Source organism: Drosophila miranda, chromosome XR, assembly GCF_003369915.1.
Source record: "Drosophila miranda strain MSH22 chromosome XR, D.miranda_PacBio2.1, whole genome shotgun sequence".
Taxonomy (NCBI): domain Eukaryota; kingdom Metazoa; phylum Arthropoda; class Insecta; order Diptera; family Drosophilidae; genus Drosophila; species Drosophila miranda.
In genome coordinates this window covers 31,991,628-32,010,486 of record NC_046674.1, presented here as the reverse complement: position 1 = coordinate 32,010,486, position 18,859 = coordinate 31,991,628, and the positions used below count along the sequence as shown (strand labels likewise).

Here is an 18,859-nt window from a genome sequence, read left to right as displayed (position 1 = left end):
TTCTAGAGTGTAAAATCTGAACCACATCGTATAATTATTATAGCCAGAATCAAGAAAACAATTTCATTCTTTCTCGCTCTGTCTCTCTCTAACACACAGGTTTCATGGTCGGTTTTGCCAATTGCAAAATATGAGTTCAAGGATCTCAGAACCTATAAGAGCCAGAGCAACCAAATTTGGTATCCACACTCCTGTGATATCGGACCTTAACCTTTTGTGTCAAAATTTCGCCACACCCCCTTCCGCCCCCGCAAAGGACGAAAATCTGGGGCATCCACAAATCTCAGAAACTATTAACGCTATTACTCTATAACCAAATTTGATACCCGCACTCCTGTTAGATCTCACTAAAAAATGCATATCTCAGAATTTCGTCCCACCCCCATCCGCCCACACAAAAAACGAAAATCTGTTGCATCCACAATATTGCAGATTCGAGAAAAATAAAAGCGCAGAATCATAGAGAATGACCAAATCTATCCGGTTGCTGAATCTGGCTCAGATCGGATAATTTGTATAGCCAATAGGAACAAATCAACTTGCAGTGGCTACGCAGCGCCCGACGTCACGCTCAGACTGATTTTCTGTCTCTCTCGCACGCAGTCTTTGTCGTGTCGTTCAATATTAGCGGCGCCTGCCGGAGGAGAGCCATACTGACTAAGTATCGGGTATAAATGTAGAGTTGCGGTATCCGCAGCAACTCACAACGTTCCCCCTCGTTTAGTAATGAGGAAGGATAGATCTATAAGGGGAATTCAAAAACAACATTACTTTAACTTAAGTTTTTCACCTGTTCAAAATACAAAGGTTTACTGTGGGTTTTAATTGAAAACCGCACAATCTTTTTAGACAGCTCCGAAAGTTTTTTATGCAACAGAAAAAAATTAAAGCACCTGACCACAAGCTAAGCCTAATGAAACTGTGTATTAAAATATGTACGTACTCAATGGCTCATTGGATGCTCCGAAGGTGCAATTTTTTATTTCAATAAGAAAGCTGCGTTTGGAATAATCGCAACCCATTAAATTCGCGGAGATAAGTTTGTATTTTTTGTAATTCAAATTACGAGCCGATCTATGAAGTGGAAAGAATAGATTATTTCCATGCCAGTCTCACAAGAGCCAATTCAGTTGCCAGTTTTGGTTTTTGGTTACCTGAATTTATTGGATTTAGCTTTGGAGTGCACGAAAGCAGGCAATACTCTGTATGTCTTTGCGTTCGTCTGCACTTGTGGGTGCGCACTCGATTTTATGAGCGCTCTGGGGCTGACTCCAGACCCGTTACTTGGCCTCAAATCGAAGACGGAGTCAGCTCAATTAATTGCACGTCTCGACCACGAAGCTGCTATGTGCAGGCTGTGTAAACAAGCAAGTTGTGTTTGTGCGAGTGACCATTTTGTTTGTCCCTCGTATTGGGCAAAACAGTCTCTGTCTCTTTGGGTATGAGGGCTCAGTGCCTCTGACTCGGTGTGTGCCAAAACGCTTAGCAGTTAACCATGTTCAGGAGCCAGAACATCGACAAGAGGGCTACAACGTCAGCCAGGAAGGGATGTCTCGGTTTGCTTTGGGACGAGAGGCGAAACGTACCCTTATAAACCTCTATAAGGCGTCATAAGACCGTAAAGTGAAAGTCGAATTGTTGGAAAAAAATAGCGCAACAAATTTTCAATTTCGAATTTAAAAGCTTTACATTTTCTAAACGGTAAGCTTAAGCTACAATGAGTTTGGGTTATAGTTACGTTAAAAAGGTGAAAGAATAAGCACAAATTCTGAAGAAAAAAACATTGAAAAGTATTAGTGCTTTTTTTAGTTTAAAAAAAAACACTTGTAAGATATGAATATTAGTTTATAAGATTTGAATATTAGTTTAAGATTTACTCATCGATAGTATTATAAGAAATACCAATGTACTCGATATATCGATACTTGTCCTCGACAAGTATCGATATGCCAACACACATTCATTCGAATACGCCGATCAAGAAAGAAGAACATATAATAAAACCGTGCTATTAAAAGTTTACATATCAGGTGTGGGGTTTGCCCAAAAAAAAAAAAAAACTGCGATGAACAATGCAGACATAAGAGCGAAAACCAAAAGTGAACTTAGCGACATATTACGTAGCGACATAACGTATATTTTGATCAAGATGCCAACATACACCAATTACGTACAGCAGTGAAAAAAATCATGGAAGACACGCATGAGCTAGGAAATACGGCGCCAAGCGCAGACGAGACTATGCAGGCAGACATTTTTGCAGTCCCGGTTGAGCGCGAGATAGATAGAGACAACCGTAGTGCACAACACGCAGTAAAAGCGGCGCCAGAAGAATATGGTGAAAATGTGCAGAAGGCTCGAGAAGCATTCATGCCGCGACAAGACAACGTTTGTTCGAAATTGACCATGCGATCAGATGAATACGAAGAAGAATCGCGCCGTTTGCAGCAGTTGGAACAATTGTACGTTTCTCGCAAGCGCTTAGCTGATCTCAAATTAAGCATATTGAAAACGGAGAAAGAGGCTATGGAGTTGGAAACGCCGAGAGATTGCATCGACTTGACACACATTGAGGCGTTGATGCGTCCATTTTCTGGAGATGACGACCAGGCTGTAACCAGTTGGATAAGTAACTTTGAGGACATTATGAATTTCCATGGTGTATCCGAGTCCAAATGCTGGATATTAGCGAAGCGGCTGCTAGGCGGATCGGCGAAGGCGTACATCGACCATGTGGCGCCTTTGACTTGGCAATTGATGCGAGCAGAATTGCTCAACGTCTTTGAGCAGAAAGTGACAGCGTGGGACATTGGAAAGCGACTGGAGGCACGGAAAATTGCAAATAATGAAAGCGCATTGCAATATTTCGTCGCAATGTGCAGCATAGCGTCGCAAGCAGACATGGCCACGAGCGATGTGGTCAAATTCATCGTAGAGGGACTGCAGGACAAGACGGGCATGGCAGCATCCATGCTATATTGCAGCACACTCAACGAGTTGCGTGACAAGATGGTCACCTATGATAAGGTCAGAAGAGCTCCTGGCGTCGTAGCAATTCGTAGCGAAGGTATGACAAAGGGAAAACTAAATGTGAGTATGGCAGTTGGGCAGCAGCAAGGTGGTGGCGCAATGCGTTGCTACAACTGTCGGCAATTTGGGCACGTTATGAAGGAATGCAGTCAGCCAAAGAGACCGGATGGGGCATGTTTTAACTGTTGGAGTACCAGCCACCTATATTCGCAGTGCCCGAAACGAAAGATGGCCACTAGGGTAGCTGCAGTTCAAGATGAGGAGCGACCAGGAGAAAAAAACAACGACGATTTAGCGGCTGTCCAGTTAATCACTTTATGACTTCGGTGGGGGGAGTAAAGTACATTAGTAGTAGGAATTCAGATAAAGAGAAAAAATGTGTTGAGGATACAGTAGAGAGGGACAAGTTAGAGTTTCAGGAGGAAAGATTACTAAAATCATTGATAGTTGGGGTAGTAGGTGCAACGCCAGAAGATGTTGATTTGATATTGCAAACAGAACAGATGCGAGACAAGGAAGTAGTTAGGATTCGAAAAATGCTAGAGGATGGAATTGAAGTAGATTTTGAAATGATAGATGGTATTGTTTACAAGAGGAGTTGTGAAAACAAACTATGTTTCTATGTACCAATGTGTATGGAAGAGCAGTTGATAAGGCGGTCACACGAAAAACTAGGACATCTGGCCGCAGAGAAGTGCGTGAGTGACCTTTTGAGGACCAACTGGTTTCCGTCAATGAGAAGTAAAGTGGCAAGTTTCATCAGAAACTGTCTACCGTGTATACTACACTCGATGCCTAAAACAATCCATAACAGAACGCTCCATAGTATCCCAAAGTCGTGTGTTCCTTTTCATACCCTACATGTTGATCATTTGGGTCCGTTGCCGCGTATTAGATCTAAGCGAAAACACCTCCTTGTGGTAATAGATGCATTCACTAAGTTTGTCAAATTGTTCCCGGTTAATAGTACCAGCACGCGGGAAGCGAAGGATGCCTTAAGTAAATATTTTGATTTCTATAGTCGCCCTACTAGGATAATATCAGATCGTGGGACCTGTTTCACCTCGTTAGAGTTCTCTAGTTTTCTGCAGGAGAGAGGGATAGAGCACATTAAGGTAGCTTCAGGTGCACCGCAGGCGAATGGCCAAGTGGAGCGGGTGAATCGTGTTCTTACTCCTATGTTAGGAAAACTGTCAGAGCTCCTTGAGCAAGCCGATTGGTATAGGTTGATGAGCAAGGTAGAGCACGCCATTAATAACTCCGTTAACAGCAGTACGAAAAAAACACCTAGCACATTGTTATTTGGAATACCCCAGAAAGGACCCGATGTAGATGAATTAACCGAATACCTAGAGGAGAAGTTAGCGTCAGAACTTAGAGAGTTGGAAACTATAAGAGAAATAGCAAGTGAGAACATACGGTTGTAGCAGAAAAGAAATGAGAAGATGTATGCCCATAAACATAGAGCCCCATTAAAGTATGAACCTGGTGACTATGTAGCAGTCCGGCATGTGGACACAACACCGGGGATCAATAAGAAGTTCGCACCAAAGTATCGAGGACCGTACAGGATCAATAGAGTATTGGATAATGATCGTTATGAGGTTGTCGACATTGAGGACTGTCAGTTGACGCAAATGCCATTCCGAAGTATATTAGAACCAGCAAGGCTTAAACCCTGGGTAGAGTGCAAGGATAAAACCATGGTCTCATGTTGTTAATCGATGAAATAGTATGTTAAGTAAGACAATACCGAATAAGAAATGTTTAACCAACTGTATGCCTTAGTGTGTAGATCGTGGGCGATCTGTAGTCAGGTTGCCCGAATGTAAGATATGAATATTAGTTTATAAGATTTGAATATTAGTTTAAGATTTACTCATCGATAGTATTATAAGAAATACCAATGTACTCGATATATCGATACTTGTCCTCGACAAGTATCGATATGCCAACACACATTCATTCGAATACGCCGATCAAGAAAGAAGAACATAATAAAACCGTGCTATTAAAAGTTTACACACTGGAAAAAAAATAAAAAATGCATTAAAGGTCTTAAAGCCCATATCTATCAGAAAAATTAGCTTTGGTTTACAGCGGAAATGTGGTGTTGCACAGTGTTATTGTTATAGCCTGAATGAACGAATAAATTTGCAGTGGCTACGCATTGCTAAAGTAGAGACGCGGCCATTGCTGCGGCTCACTACGTGCCCCCTCTCACCCATACCCATCCAATTCAGTTTCATGCTTGCAAGGCCATTGATTAATTTAGGCTTTAATTAATTTAATTATGAGCCGAAAGGCAACTGAAATTATTCACCTGTTGCCGAAAATTGGACGTGTTCAGTGAAGCTTAAACTTGTCTTTTACGATAGCAGAGATACATACATATGCATGTGTACCTACGGATGTATGTATATATGTACAGGGTGCGCCATCTTTTATGTCGGAAGGTAAACAGTAAAGACCTTGGAAAAAAAGGCAACCAATTTTCAAATATCTCCATATTTTTTTTTAACTTAGTCCGTTACAATTTATTCGGAGTAATTTTTGCAAAACATTATCAATCAAGTGGCCGCCTTTATTGGAAATTGTAAATGTGCCCGTTTGGTGCGTTTTCCATCACTTTTTTGCATCTGACGATCGGTTTGCTGGCGTAAACCTTTGCGTTTAAGCTTTTGATTTCAAGAAGTGCGGACTCGTCAAGTCTCGATCTCATACTGTCCCGTGCTCAACCAAATTTGACACCAAACGAGGAATAGTTGTCAGATGGTGCTTGTTTTCCACGATACTTTCAAGTTCATGTTTAAAATGTTACTGAATCGACGATTCCAACACTGGTCTACTCAAGTCAATTGGACTGGGACAAAAGTCAAAGGTATTCAATGTTTAAATACCGCCACAAAAGATGTCGCATCCTGTATATGTATGTAAAGTATGTGCTATTTGGCTTATTGGCCATACAAAGAATTGCAGAAGGGGTGATGCGCTCAAATGAAGTTAAATTAGAGGAATCGGCTTATCGTAAGTGAATCTCCCAGTTCCACTCTCTCACAGCCTCTTTCCTGTCCACCGTTGTGGTAAATTACTTTAAATAGCATTAAACGCTTCCACAATTCCACTGCTCTCGCTCGTTTTTTTCCATCCTGCCCCTTCATGTGGCATCCATACAAAGCATAATGCAGACAGAAGCAGAAGCCTAAAATCAGAAAAATCGGGGGGAACGTTGTGAGTCGCAGCTGTGGCCGCGACTTTACATGTAAGCCCGATACTCAGTCAGTCAGCCCTCCGCCAGAGGGCGCACACTGAAAGTTGAAAGTGTGTAAGATAGAGAGAGAGTGAGAGAGAGAGAGGGGGAGAGAGAGAGAGAGAGAGAGAGAGAGAGATAGTATGAGTAAGCGCGTGGAAGGCGTTGCATCACCACTTCTTATTGGTTTGTTCCATTTGGGTATAATAAAAATTCGATCTGATTCAGATTCGGCAATCTGCTAGATATGGCCATTCTCTAAAGTTGCGGATGCCACATTTTCCACTTTTGTGGTAGAGGAAGAGGGCGTAGCAAAATTAAAAAAAAAAATTGATTCAGTGTGATATCATAGGAGTCTGGATACCAAATATCGTTGCTCTAGCTCTTATAATATCTGAGAATTAGCCGTCAATCAGGCCGGACAGATAGACATGACTATATCGACTCGGTCATTGATCCTTATTATGAATATACGTATGTACTTTAGGGCCCTCTTTGATATCTACGAGGTTCGGTCGTAAGAAAATAAGAAAAGAGCGAATTTATTGTTTTGGAATTAAAGGTTATATCAATAAGTGTGTGAATTTTGCATTTAACTCTACAACTGGTTAAAACCCTAAACGTATTATTTATTTACTTACAGAGTCTGCTCTAGGTTAAACTGTAGTTACTTAAAATCACTTATGTCCTTAGGGACTATTTGACCATATTTATACATCGAACCAAATCAACTTTTTCTGGTAGATTTGGGGATTCACATTTTTTTTAAGAATTATTACTTTTTTGCAGTTTACCGTTTTGTAAAAAAAATGTTGGTCCAATTTATAGCTGCATATATCAGCTTTTCAGAATTGCAAATTCCAATACAACCTGATGTGGGATACTTACATAAAAAAAAGCATTAAAAAAAGTTGTTAAAGAGATCTGAAAAAAGTCTAAATTAGTACATGGTTCTTAGGGCAAGTTGAAATGGCCGAAGACCCCACTTTGCAAGGAAAAAGATATCTAGCTAAATCCCAACTTTTGTTTGGAAAATCACAGCTATTTTGAGGGTTTATTACGAATTGTAAAGATAGTCAAAAGATCCTTTATGACTTGAATTTAGTTTTGTGTAAAGCTCATTAAAAAGTGTTTCCTTTGTAGCAATGTGTAAGCAATCGAAAGTTTAAGCTTTGAGAGGGAAATATTTTCTTTGATACCAAATGAGCATTTTCGAATGTTAAAGTATCGTTCCAAATATTCATAATTCATAGGCTTTGCAGAGCAAAGAATACATCCAGATTATAAAATATGAGTGTTGGAAGGAGCGATAGAGATAAACAATAATCAAAACGCAAATGGCTTTCACAGTTTATATGGCATTTTTGTTGAAATGTATAATTCGAAGGTCACACTTTTTCCTCTTCTGCCCCTCACCAGCCATAGCCATATTTATCTCCTCTCCACCTTTACATTTCTTCTGCGCCCTCGGCCTTTGCCATTGAGTTTGACAAAACTGAAAAAGTTGGAATTTTTCGGGTTTTTTCGTTTGAAGATTATTTTTTAGCTGTCACTTTTCCCTTTTTACCGACACGACACATACATATACATATGTACATATATTTGCCCTTTTATACCCGATACTCAAAATGAGTATTGGGGTATATCAGATTTTTGGTGAAAATGGATGTGTGTAACGTCCACAAGGAATCGTTTCCGACCCCATACAGTATATACATATGTATATACTTTTTCAGCATCAATAGCCGAGTCCATTGAGCCCTGTTTGTCTATCCGTCCCTATTAGCGCCTAGCGCTCAAAACTATTAGAGCTAGAGCAACGACATTTTATATCCGGACTTCTGTGGTATGTCACTGTTACAAGTATATTTCGTAACTTTGCCCCGCCCACTACAAAACTACGCAAAATCATAGATAATGACCGTATCTATGTGATTGCTGAATGTGGATCAGATCGGATCATTTTTATGGACAAAAGGAACAAATCAATTTGCAGTGGCTACACAGCTCCCGACAGACACGTTTTCTGTCCTCCCGCACGCACACATTGTCGTTTAATGTAGCCATACTGACTATGTATCGGGTATAAATGTAGAGTTGCGGTCGCCGCAGCAACTCACAACGTTTCCTCTCGTTTTTACTATATGAATGTTTACATATATGTATGTATAACATTTTAAAATATTTGTTGATGCTGTGTCGTTGCCTTTTTGGAGCATTTTGCAATTTCAGCATCATAAAAATGCAAATGGATGTTCGGTATGGGCTTATGCCACACAAACAGCAAAAGGAAAATGAAGGGAGAGAGGGGGCAGCAGAAATAGAGGGAGGGGTGTAGTGCCAGAGAGAGAAAGGGAAATATTTAGAAGTCCGATTGAAATGGAAAGCTTATAAAATTTGCTAAGAAATGATATCCTAAGAAAAATCGAGAGAGGGCTACCTCCTTGTTGGGAATGGAGGGGTATCGTCAAACAGGGTAACAGGGCAGTTATTTGCTCTGAAATGGGTATTAAAAATGGTGTTGATTTTTTGAAAAATGTACAGTGAGTACAAATATCTTTTCGTGTGTTTAAAGTTCGAAAATCAATCAATCCAATTAAATCAATAACTTTATCAGCTTTGTAAGACTATGAAACAGGCAATGAAATTCTTTAAAGATTTTATTCTTTTAATGTTTTTTCAAAGGTTAGCTTGGAATGTTGCACATAACTTAAGTATGTTACAATTAGTTTTCAAGAACATTAAAAAGGTAATGGCTGCAGCGTCAAACGGCATGAAAAACATTGAATCTTAGGCTTACCGTTTCCAAAATATTGGGATTTCAAATTCAAAATTGATTCGTTTTTTGCAGTGTTCAGTTCAGGAAAAACTGAACTGTTGACTTTTAAAAATCAGTAAAATCTGCAGAAGCAACAAGACTGCAACCACGTCCTCACAATAAAACAAAAAAAAATTATAACATTATTTTATAAATTAGTATCAACAAAAGTGCAGGTTTGAGAAGCGTTATTTAGCCAATTTTGTTTATTTCATAAACAAATTTTTAAATATTATTCCTATAAGAATCTTTATTCGAAGAGAACATGCAAAAATATTAAAGCTACTGCCCAAATAATTTTCTATCATGGAATGGAGAGGGATATTTTTTACTGCGAATGTGAAGGTCCTCGGCTCTATAGTCCTTTCGAGCGTGAATCACTGGATGAAGAAATATAACGTTCTTAGCCGCATATAAAAGAGTGGAAAGTATTTTCGCCCTGGTGCCTTTAGCCAAAGTGTATGGAAGGCAAAAGCGACGACCCAACCTTCCATTATAGACTTCAAAGCAGCATTCGACACGATTGATAGATATATCCTATTTTTGAAACTCAGGCTGGTAAGGTTTAGGTATCCAAAATTATAAGGTATCCATTTTTAACATATTAAAATGTTTCTACAGGCCAACACGATAAATTATATATCTGTTTTTACACGGTCATTTTTAATCAAGAATCTATATACTTTGTGGGGTCAGAAGCTCTTCCTTCTGGACGTTACACACATCCACTTTCGCCACTAATACGCCCCTATACTAGTTTTGAGTACCGGGCATAAGACCCATAATTCTTTGAAAAATGTTGGAGTCTAACAAGAAGGTCGATTTCGGTAGAGACTTAAAAAATTTCTGTTGCCTAAGCTTTGACCAACAAAATTAAGAGGATCCGATGGAAGTATGCACGTTAAAGTTTTCCCTTTCTTTTTTGAATGTTAAGTTACTGCGGATGTTGCTTCTAAATGAATGCCGAGCAAAATGTTCAGAGGATGTAAAAAAATTGCTTAGTGGAATGGACAAATAGATCGTTGGATAATTATGCAAAAAGTCCTTCCAGCCAAAGGTGAAAGAGGAGGATCCGGCAAAATCAACAGGCCATAATGGGTTAATTAATTCTGTCAGGGAGAGGGGAAAAGCCAGGCCAGCTCAGCTCTGCATCATCTGTCCGCAGTCTGCAGTCCGACCTGTCCCTCTGTCTATTAATTATCCTAAAGTGGATGGCGGTGATTGCCGGGCAGAATGCCGGCGAAGCCGGGCGTGGGTTGACGATGGCATAGGCCTGCTAGAATATGCAAAATCCTCATTACAAGCATAATAATTAAACTCCAGAGTGACAGAAAGTTTAAATATTCACAGCGAGAGCGAGCGGCTCAGCTTGCTTACGCGATTTCAAATGGCATTTATATGTACACGTAGACATTGCCTACCACGACTGGGTGTGTGCGTGTGTTGCATGGATTTGCGGTATTTATGCTCCAAAGCTCCAAGAAAAACCAACAGTGCAAAGCAAAGCAACGAACAGAACGTGCCAGGCGACCCCATCGCCATCGCAAGAACACGTAACCCCTTGTGGACCAGGTTTGCGTGCAAATTAATGCGACATTTATTCATTATGGCATGAAACAGTCATAGAAGGTGAAGTAGAGCATGAGACGAAGGAAGAGTGTCCGCCGAAGGGCTAGGGTTAGGCCCACAGATAATGGCTGGATGAGAGGGCAGGCATATGAAAGAGTCTTCCATTCGACAACCGAGTAACGCAGTCGATGACACAAAACCCCACACTGCACATTGGGCCAGATTTTTTTTTTTTGGACAAAAGTTTAAAAATATAGCTAGAGAGCTGAATTTTGGTGGAATTGATCATATTAGCACTTGAAGTAGGTGAGACAAATCCGACCACGCCCACATATACCGCCCATACTAGGACCCATTGTTGAGGAGAAGATTTGTTATAATTATTTGATATATTAATATAAACGAGCTCAAAAAGGAATGCTTGAATTTAAAGAATCCGATGAATCCATTGATCGGTCAAGCACATCCGATAAATTGTATATAATAAACTTTCGTCTAGCGCCTATAAAGTTTATTTCGTGGCTCACGTGCATTTTACTGATGATGATATTAATTATTATCTGAGAGCCGCGAAATAAAACTTTGTGGACAGTTGCTGATATTGGATACCAAGAATACTTCTTCATATAATTTGACGCATTTCTTCGACAGAACTGGACAAATCGGAGCCCACAAATCATAAAAAATGCCCACATCTACCAGACTGCAGAATTTGAATCATCTCGGATCATTATTATTGCCAGAAAAAAAAATTCAATTTGCAGTGGTTACGCAACGCAGACCACACGCTTACTTATTTTCTCTCTGTCTCTCTCCCGTACACTCTTCGTCGTTCTGTGTGCCCCTCTGGCGGAGGGCAGCCATACTAGCTGATTGTCGGCTATAAATGTTATTTATTAAATGTAGAGTCGCGGCCTAGATCTTAAAATCTATTTTGAAAGCCGACTGGGAGAGCTAAATGTCTGATGAAAAGGTGATTGGTGAAGTGCATGGGCTGTCGGCAAAGGAGGCGTGAGTGCACACGTCAGCAGCGTAAATCTGGAGAGAGCAGTGCAGAGGAGCAGCAAGCCGTCGGCAAAGGGCCTAGGAAAAGTACGTCAGCGTAGGGCTTGAGTTTGCGTCGGAAGAGAACGTCAGCAGTCAATTACCTCTGGAGCAGAGGTAACGCTCTTCAAACCCTCCCACAATCGACTTCAGAGAGATTTCTAATCAGACTATTTGTACACAACTGGCGTCAGAGCAAAGTTAATATTTGTTGGGGTCAGATAGTGCTGCTTTTAGGTAATTCGCGAGTATTACGAGTTGTGGAATTTGGCAACAATTTGTGTACACTTTAGTTAGGAAGTCAATACAACACATTTTTTTAATCGCCATTCAAAGTTACTTTTACTACTTTTCTATTTTTGAAATGATGGAGAAACGTGATAAAAAGGAAAAAGTTAACGGCTTGTCTCTCAAAAAGTACTTAAGCTGTATTCTTTTTTTGAATTTAAAATATTAATTCATTCAAAAATTAATTTATTATTTATACGATTGAAGATTTTTCGCTTTTAGTGCATCGAACCACGGCATGTTGCGTGTCTGTTCTTAGCTGAAGTAATAATTTTAACTTTTTCCGAACTAATCTTCGACAATTTTCAAACTCTTATCACTTTAGGCGTATACATTGCTTCAATTTCAGCCAACTCCTTAACATGTTTTAATAAACTATCTTTTGTAAAGCTTTTATTTTTTATTTTCTATATTTTTTTAACCGCGCACTTCTTCTGATAAATTACAAATAGGAAGGCAGTGAAATTAAATTTTGGCTTGGCGAACTTCTTTTTGACTTTTGACCTTCTCCTGGGATTTTTTATATTTCATCGTCAAGGCGTTGAAAGATCGTCTATGACTTCCGCTCATAGCCTCTGTAAGTTTATCTTTTCTAGTAAATTATAAGCACTTGAGTAAATTTTCACTTCAGTCCTGCCTCTCAGGTGGGAATTTCTAGGCTTGCACGTATAAATGTACCTACTTCTTGAAATATAATTTTCTTGAACTCCAACCAAATAAGATTTGAGGGTTCGGGATTTATCAGATCCATCCCCTTTGAATTCACGATAGAGGGGATTTATTAATGTTTAATGCTTTACGAGGCTCCGATAACACTGCTTGTTGCAAAAATTTAAATCAATTGATAACACTATGCAACATCACATTTACTCCACGAACCAAAGCGAATTTTTCTTAAATAATTTATAATAGGTTTTTTTTTGTTTTTTGTTTATAATTTTCAGAAGTGGTACGTTGTTTTTAGAAGTAAGGCATCTTTTTTCACATAAGTTAAATATCTTACATCTGGTTGTATGTAATTGGACCTGAGCATTTTGTAGCTTCATTCCACATTCTACTTCTGGTCAATATTAATTTCAAATGCAAAATTGATTTTTTTTTTGCGGTATGTTGACTTTAAAATCTCTAGAAAAGTAGAAAAAAATGTATTGTGGTTGTATCTGTATCTGGTTGTAAACTTTATTTGTACAGGGTCATTTACTAGTCGTCGCATAAGGTACCGTTTATACAAATCTATAGATAAACGGCTAAGGGTAGGCTGTTTGACCAAACCTCCTAAAATGGAATTTTACAATTATGTATCGTTCGGTATTTATGGCTCAGTGTCGTTCTTACTTTCTTCGGAATTCGACAGCTTTTTTACAAAAAATAACAACAAATTGTGTATTTGTAACAGTTGTACACGGTAAAATGGTATTTGGTAAGGTATCGAACGGTATTTAATGGTATAATGCGGAAATTTCCGTTATCACGCTTATTCTTCTTTATTTTGTTGTTTTTGACCTGGGAACCAAATTATTTTTATATACTATTATATTATTATACTATTTGTACTGTGATTAGATTAACCCAAGCTCAATAGACACAAGCACACTAACAAACTTACGCGCGCCAGCACACACACACGCAAAATAAATAACTGCGGTATCGGATTGCGTTTTTAAAATTATTATTTAATTTTTGCTGCACAGATTAAGACTTAAAGTTGAGGTTTACGCGATCTTAGGTTTTAGTTCAACTTCAAAGTTTCATTTCTGGATCAAGACTGAACTTCTGAATTTCTGCATCGCGTTTGGTTGCCTTTGTAGAACAATTTTTCCATAAAAGATGCGATTGGAATTCGTCATCCCAATTATTGGATTTCGTCATCCAAAGGTTTGAAAATTGTAAAATACTCAACGTGCAGAATCTGCAGAGATCGTTTATCAGAATCCGGGTGTAGTCAAGGATTGTTTACCAAATTAGACGGGAGACAAAGATTGAGATTGTGGCGGAAGTCAAATATTGAGATTGATCACATCTTGGAGATTGTTTACAACTCGAGTAAGAGCTCAATATAATGGGGTACGTTCCGACTTTGAAGTTCTGATAGAACTAATTTCTTCTGCGGCTTGACAACGATCTTCAGTATGATCAGCAGCGGCAGTCTGCTTCACCTTAGTAAAGTCCTGAATCATCGATTGGACTGCATTTCTGTACTGCAAGGGAACGTCTATACCAGTATTTGCTTCGACCACATTGTAAATACTTATCTATTTGCTGTCTACAGTTTCCTCCCCCGGCAAGGTTACCTCATTGTGAACTAGGATAATGGATGTGTGTAACGCCCAGACGGAAGCGTTTCCGACCCCATAAAGGATATGAATTCTTGATTGCCATCATTGAGCCATCTCTGTCTGTCCGTCCGACCCGGACGGACAAATTTGGTATCCACACTCCTATGGTATCTCACTGTTACAAGTGTATTTCAAAATTTCGCCCCGCCCCTTTCCGCCCCCACAAAAAACGAAAGTCTGTGCCATCCATAATTTTAAATATACGAGAAAATCAAAAACGCTAAATCATAGAGAATAACCATATCTATCTAACCAGTTTCTTCGGATCCCCCTACACGTTCTGTCGGGTTTTCTGTCTCTCTATCGCACAGTCTTTGTCGTTCAATGTTAACGCTGTCTAGCGGAGAAGAGCCATACTGACTAAGTATCGGGTATAAATTTAAAGTTGCAGCCGTCGCAGCAACTCACAAAGTTCCCCCTCGTTTTGTGCTATTTTTTTCAGAGGTTGTGCTTCTTTATTTCACATAGCATCAGATACTTAATCTTACATTTGGTTGTATGGAACTTTAAAATTATAAAAAGCAGCTAAAAATCGCACAGTTTTTAGCTTCAGCTAACCGTCTGGAAAATATTATGCTTTTAAATTCAAAATTGTACATTTTTTTTGGTATATTATTAAAAAAAATTTGGCTTTAAAAACTCGAAAAAAAGTCGAAAACAATTACTTTCTTCTGCTTTAATAATTTTTCCGTAAAAATACATTAATGGGTATTGTTACATTTATGGATAAATGGCTAAGGCGCAGCCTTCTTACCACATATTTTAATGCCGCATTTTACGGTTTAATTTCAATACTGGAAAAACGACCGTTTTCTTTTAAATGCCACAATTTCGTATAGATAACAGTTTTTAACGGTAAAATTTCATTTAGGAACGAACTTAACTTAATTAATTTTAGGTAATTTTGTCTATTATTTTATTCTACTTTAATTTTGTTTTAAGAAGTTAATTTTTCTTATTCTAATGTAAGGTGTGCTCTTAACTGCTCTTTATTTCTCTTTATTTCTCTTTATCATGTGATGCTGAAGCTGATTCTATTTGCGAATGGCATTGACGAAGAAATGCCTCGCGGAATTCAGAGTTTTATGTCGAATGATAATATTATTTGTTCTGTCGGAATTAGTAAATCCAAGATTTTGGTGCATTTATTCGGGTTGTTTGGTGAATACTATCTAATGTAGTACGTTAGCATCTTATAGTCAATCCATTTGAATGGATATTTTGAATGGGAACGCTAAGATTCGATCATTTAGCCTTAATCCGAATATATATCTACCTATATTATAAAAGCACACGCTTAACTTTTGGGTAGGGTAGGCACAGTTACCAAATATCTCAATCCCATAAGTGAGGACAGGTACAAGGTATGCTTTTGCTATCCGCATACGAATGTTCAATGGTATAGTTCGTTTGGTAATGTTGAGTGATCTTAAGATCCAATACGTTTTCCCAGTCTTTACTCACGTGATCATCAAACCCTTTCTACGTAGCTCATGGGAGTATTTGAAAACTCCACGCATAGATAATCAAGCATTTTGCCTTGGTTGGATCTAGGCATAGACGATTGTTGGCTGCCCATGCACTAATCTTCTCGAGTACTTGATTGCTAATATTGATACACCAGCAGGTCAATTACATAAATAAAGAACAATAACGAACCAAGTACTGATCCGACATTTTAGCTTCAGCGACAACAGCCTGACTCCTATCTAGGAACTAAGACGATAGCAACGGTACTGCTGAGTCAGAGAAATTATATTATCTGCAAAGCCTTGCACTGAGGATACCATGGTCAAGTGAGTCAAAGCCAAAGTTCAAATGTATGCACTGTAAGAAAGCGCTTTGATAGGGTCAGTAGAATGGATATTGTTCTGTAATCTTGGGAGTTTGCTTTTGACCTAGTTCTACTTTTCAGGCAGCATTGACATAGTAATGGTTATGTTGAAAATGTGGGTAGCTTGCGCTATAGTTCGGGGGAGAATTATTCTCAGGAATTTAAGGCCAATCGGATTCGATTTAATCTTAAGAAGGGATTTATAGGACGTCACAAGGTCTAACACATCAGAAACTAAAGCTACGAAAAGTAGTTGAATAAGATACTGATTTCAAGTTCTGGGCTGGGGGAAAGTCAGGTACAACTAATTGCACAAAATTTGTAATTACTTCATTAACGTTCATGTCAAATTTAGAGTTTATTGTTAATTTTTCTATTCCAATATTTTTAATTATCTGCCATTTTTCCTTGAGGTATACAGCGTTGTTAAACTTTGACGTGTACGAGTAGAGGGCGGTCTTCGCAGGGTTGATTAGCTTTGTTACATTTGATCTTAACGCTTTGTACATATTAAAATGAATTTCAGTCCTGTACCTTTTAAACTTTTTGAAGGGTTCATTTCGTCTAATGATACCCATTTTTACCCGACAACTTGCCGACGGCATATAATAGACGGACATTTTCATGTCTTACTTAGTTTCATTTTTTTCTGAGATGAATACATATTTCGTTTATTGTTAAACTATATACATATAACCGTAACGACCGTACAAGAAAAAGTTAGCAGAATTATCTGGCCAGAAAATGCTACATTTTGAAATTGGAGAGGCAATTTTAGCCTGTCTAAAAGGGTGGTGTAATGTCGCGCCTAATTGTTCGCCTAATTTTAGACAAAATAATTTAATAAGAAGTCTGCGCAAAAAAATTTGCCAGTCTTAAAGAAAATGTATTAATTTACCGGATAAAACTGCGTATCTGTAAAAAATAAGGATGAACTTATGGGTATATAGTATGGGAGGTATACTGATACTGATTGGTATTTCCAGACCTATAACATGTTGTACGGCCGCATATGGTCTGCATGCTGTACGGTCTTACCACATCGCGGGTTTGCGAGTATGTCAACAGCACTTCCACGTGCGGCTCAAGCTGCCCAAACGGCAATTCAGTCAATGACAGAGCATAAAAGATACCTGTGCGTGTATGCGGTGAAGTAGTGGGCAGGGCCAGGGGCAATGGCAGGGGCCGGAAAGAAAATCTTCTCTATTCAACTATGAGTGAAACCTATTTTCCTGAGGTCATGCATGGTATCTGCATGCATACTCACATACCTTCCAGATACATATGTACATATGCATAGTATCTATATATGAATACATGTACAGGCATAAGAGTGTATGTATGCATATGTGCTATCACATACGAATAGATATATTCGCATTGAAAGAGACCCAAAGTGGAAGTCAATTCAACCAGCTTACCTTTATTTAAAGGAAAAAGAACAAACAGGCTCACACATATTTTTTGTTCGGAATGTACTTGAGCAGGGCCACCACTAGTCCATGCCCACTGCTCTGACCTTTTCTATGTTATTTTATTGTGGGGCATTCGTGTGTACGGAGGCCCCTTTTCTTGCAAACCACCTGAACAATTCCAATGGGGTACTTTCTGTCTCTTTCTCTTGCTTTTTTCTATACCGTACTTAATTCTTGCTTATTTTTCTTGCTTTTGCAGATTTCAATTTTAAAGAAGAGGCCTCCATACCGGAGGACATATTTGACCAGCACGATGGCGACATTGAAGTTACCGACTCCCAGCTGCATTATGCCTCAGCCGCCCAAGCTTCGCCAGCCACCACTGATGCAACCGCTGGCGACGATGATGAAGCCAGAGATGCTGAAGATGTGATCGAGGCTATGTGGAGCGATGTGGATGGTTCACCCCTATGGGATGAGGACCAGAACGAGGACGAGGAGAATGATGCATCCGAGGCAGCCGATATAGTAAGTATACACACCCATACATACCCGTATGTAAATAAAAATATAGTACATACCTACTTGTAAGTACATACACATAGAGTGCCTGAGGCCCGAGCCAAGTCCGTTGCGAATGAGGTCAGTTCTGTTGTACCAGTGTACCAGTCCACTGAAATGTCGCAAAATGTCGGCCAAGTCAAATTACTATCCTAACTAGGGGCGAACAGAAAGAGGGCTACGGCTACAATACTGAATATCTGCATTCAAATTCACTTGAGAAAAAATGAGTCGATACCAGCGCCATTCACTTCAAACCATTTTTGAGCCCAATATTTAGACACAGGCAGTAAGGAAGCTCACTTCAGAGACCCAAAGTTGATATATTAGATATAAATATGACGACCAGTAAGTCTAAATTCTTCAGTCTGTTATGCTTCATAGAATTAATACGAATAAAGGCCACAATACAGAGAAAGTAGCGCATTAAGATTAGCGAAGAATAGGCAAGAAAATGAATAGCTTAAAGTTTCGCTTCGCCTTTTTAATTAAAATTACACGTATGCTGTTCATCAGAAAAAAGGAAAAGGGGAAGACAAAATACGAAAGAGATTAAACAAATAAATGGAGCACCGGAGACAATAATTATAGCGCACGACCCTCCTAATCATTAAGCTAAACATCACGGTTTGCAGACACTTGAGGGAGTCGCAGCAAGAAATAGAGATATGTAGATATGGTCAAAGGAAATAAAACTATACGTAATTGTATTGT

At 39.0% G+C, this 18,859-nt stretch overlaps 1 protein-coding gene across 2 annotated transcripts in view; it reads left to right on the top strand.

Annotated features, from left to right (window-relative positions):
• The window catches only part of LOC108163493, an 83,554-nt gene that overhangs the window by 56,287 nt on the left and 8,408 nt on the right, over positions 1–18,859 (top strand). For both annotated transcript variants that reach the window (XM_033387160.1, XM_033387159.1), the window contains exon 2: positions 17,844–18,112. In XM_033387160.1, coding sequence (XP_033243051.1) covers positions 17,844–18,112 — 269 coding nt within the window. The remainder of the gene's footprint in view (positions 1–17,843; positions 18,113–18,859) is intronic.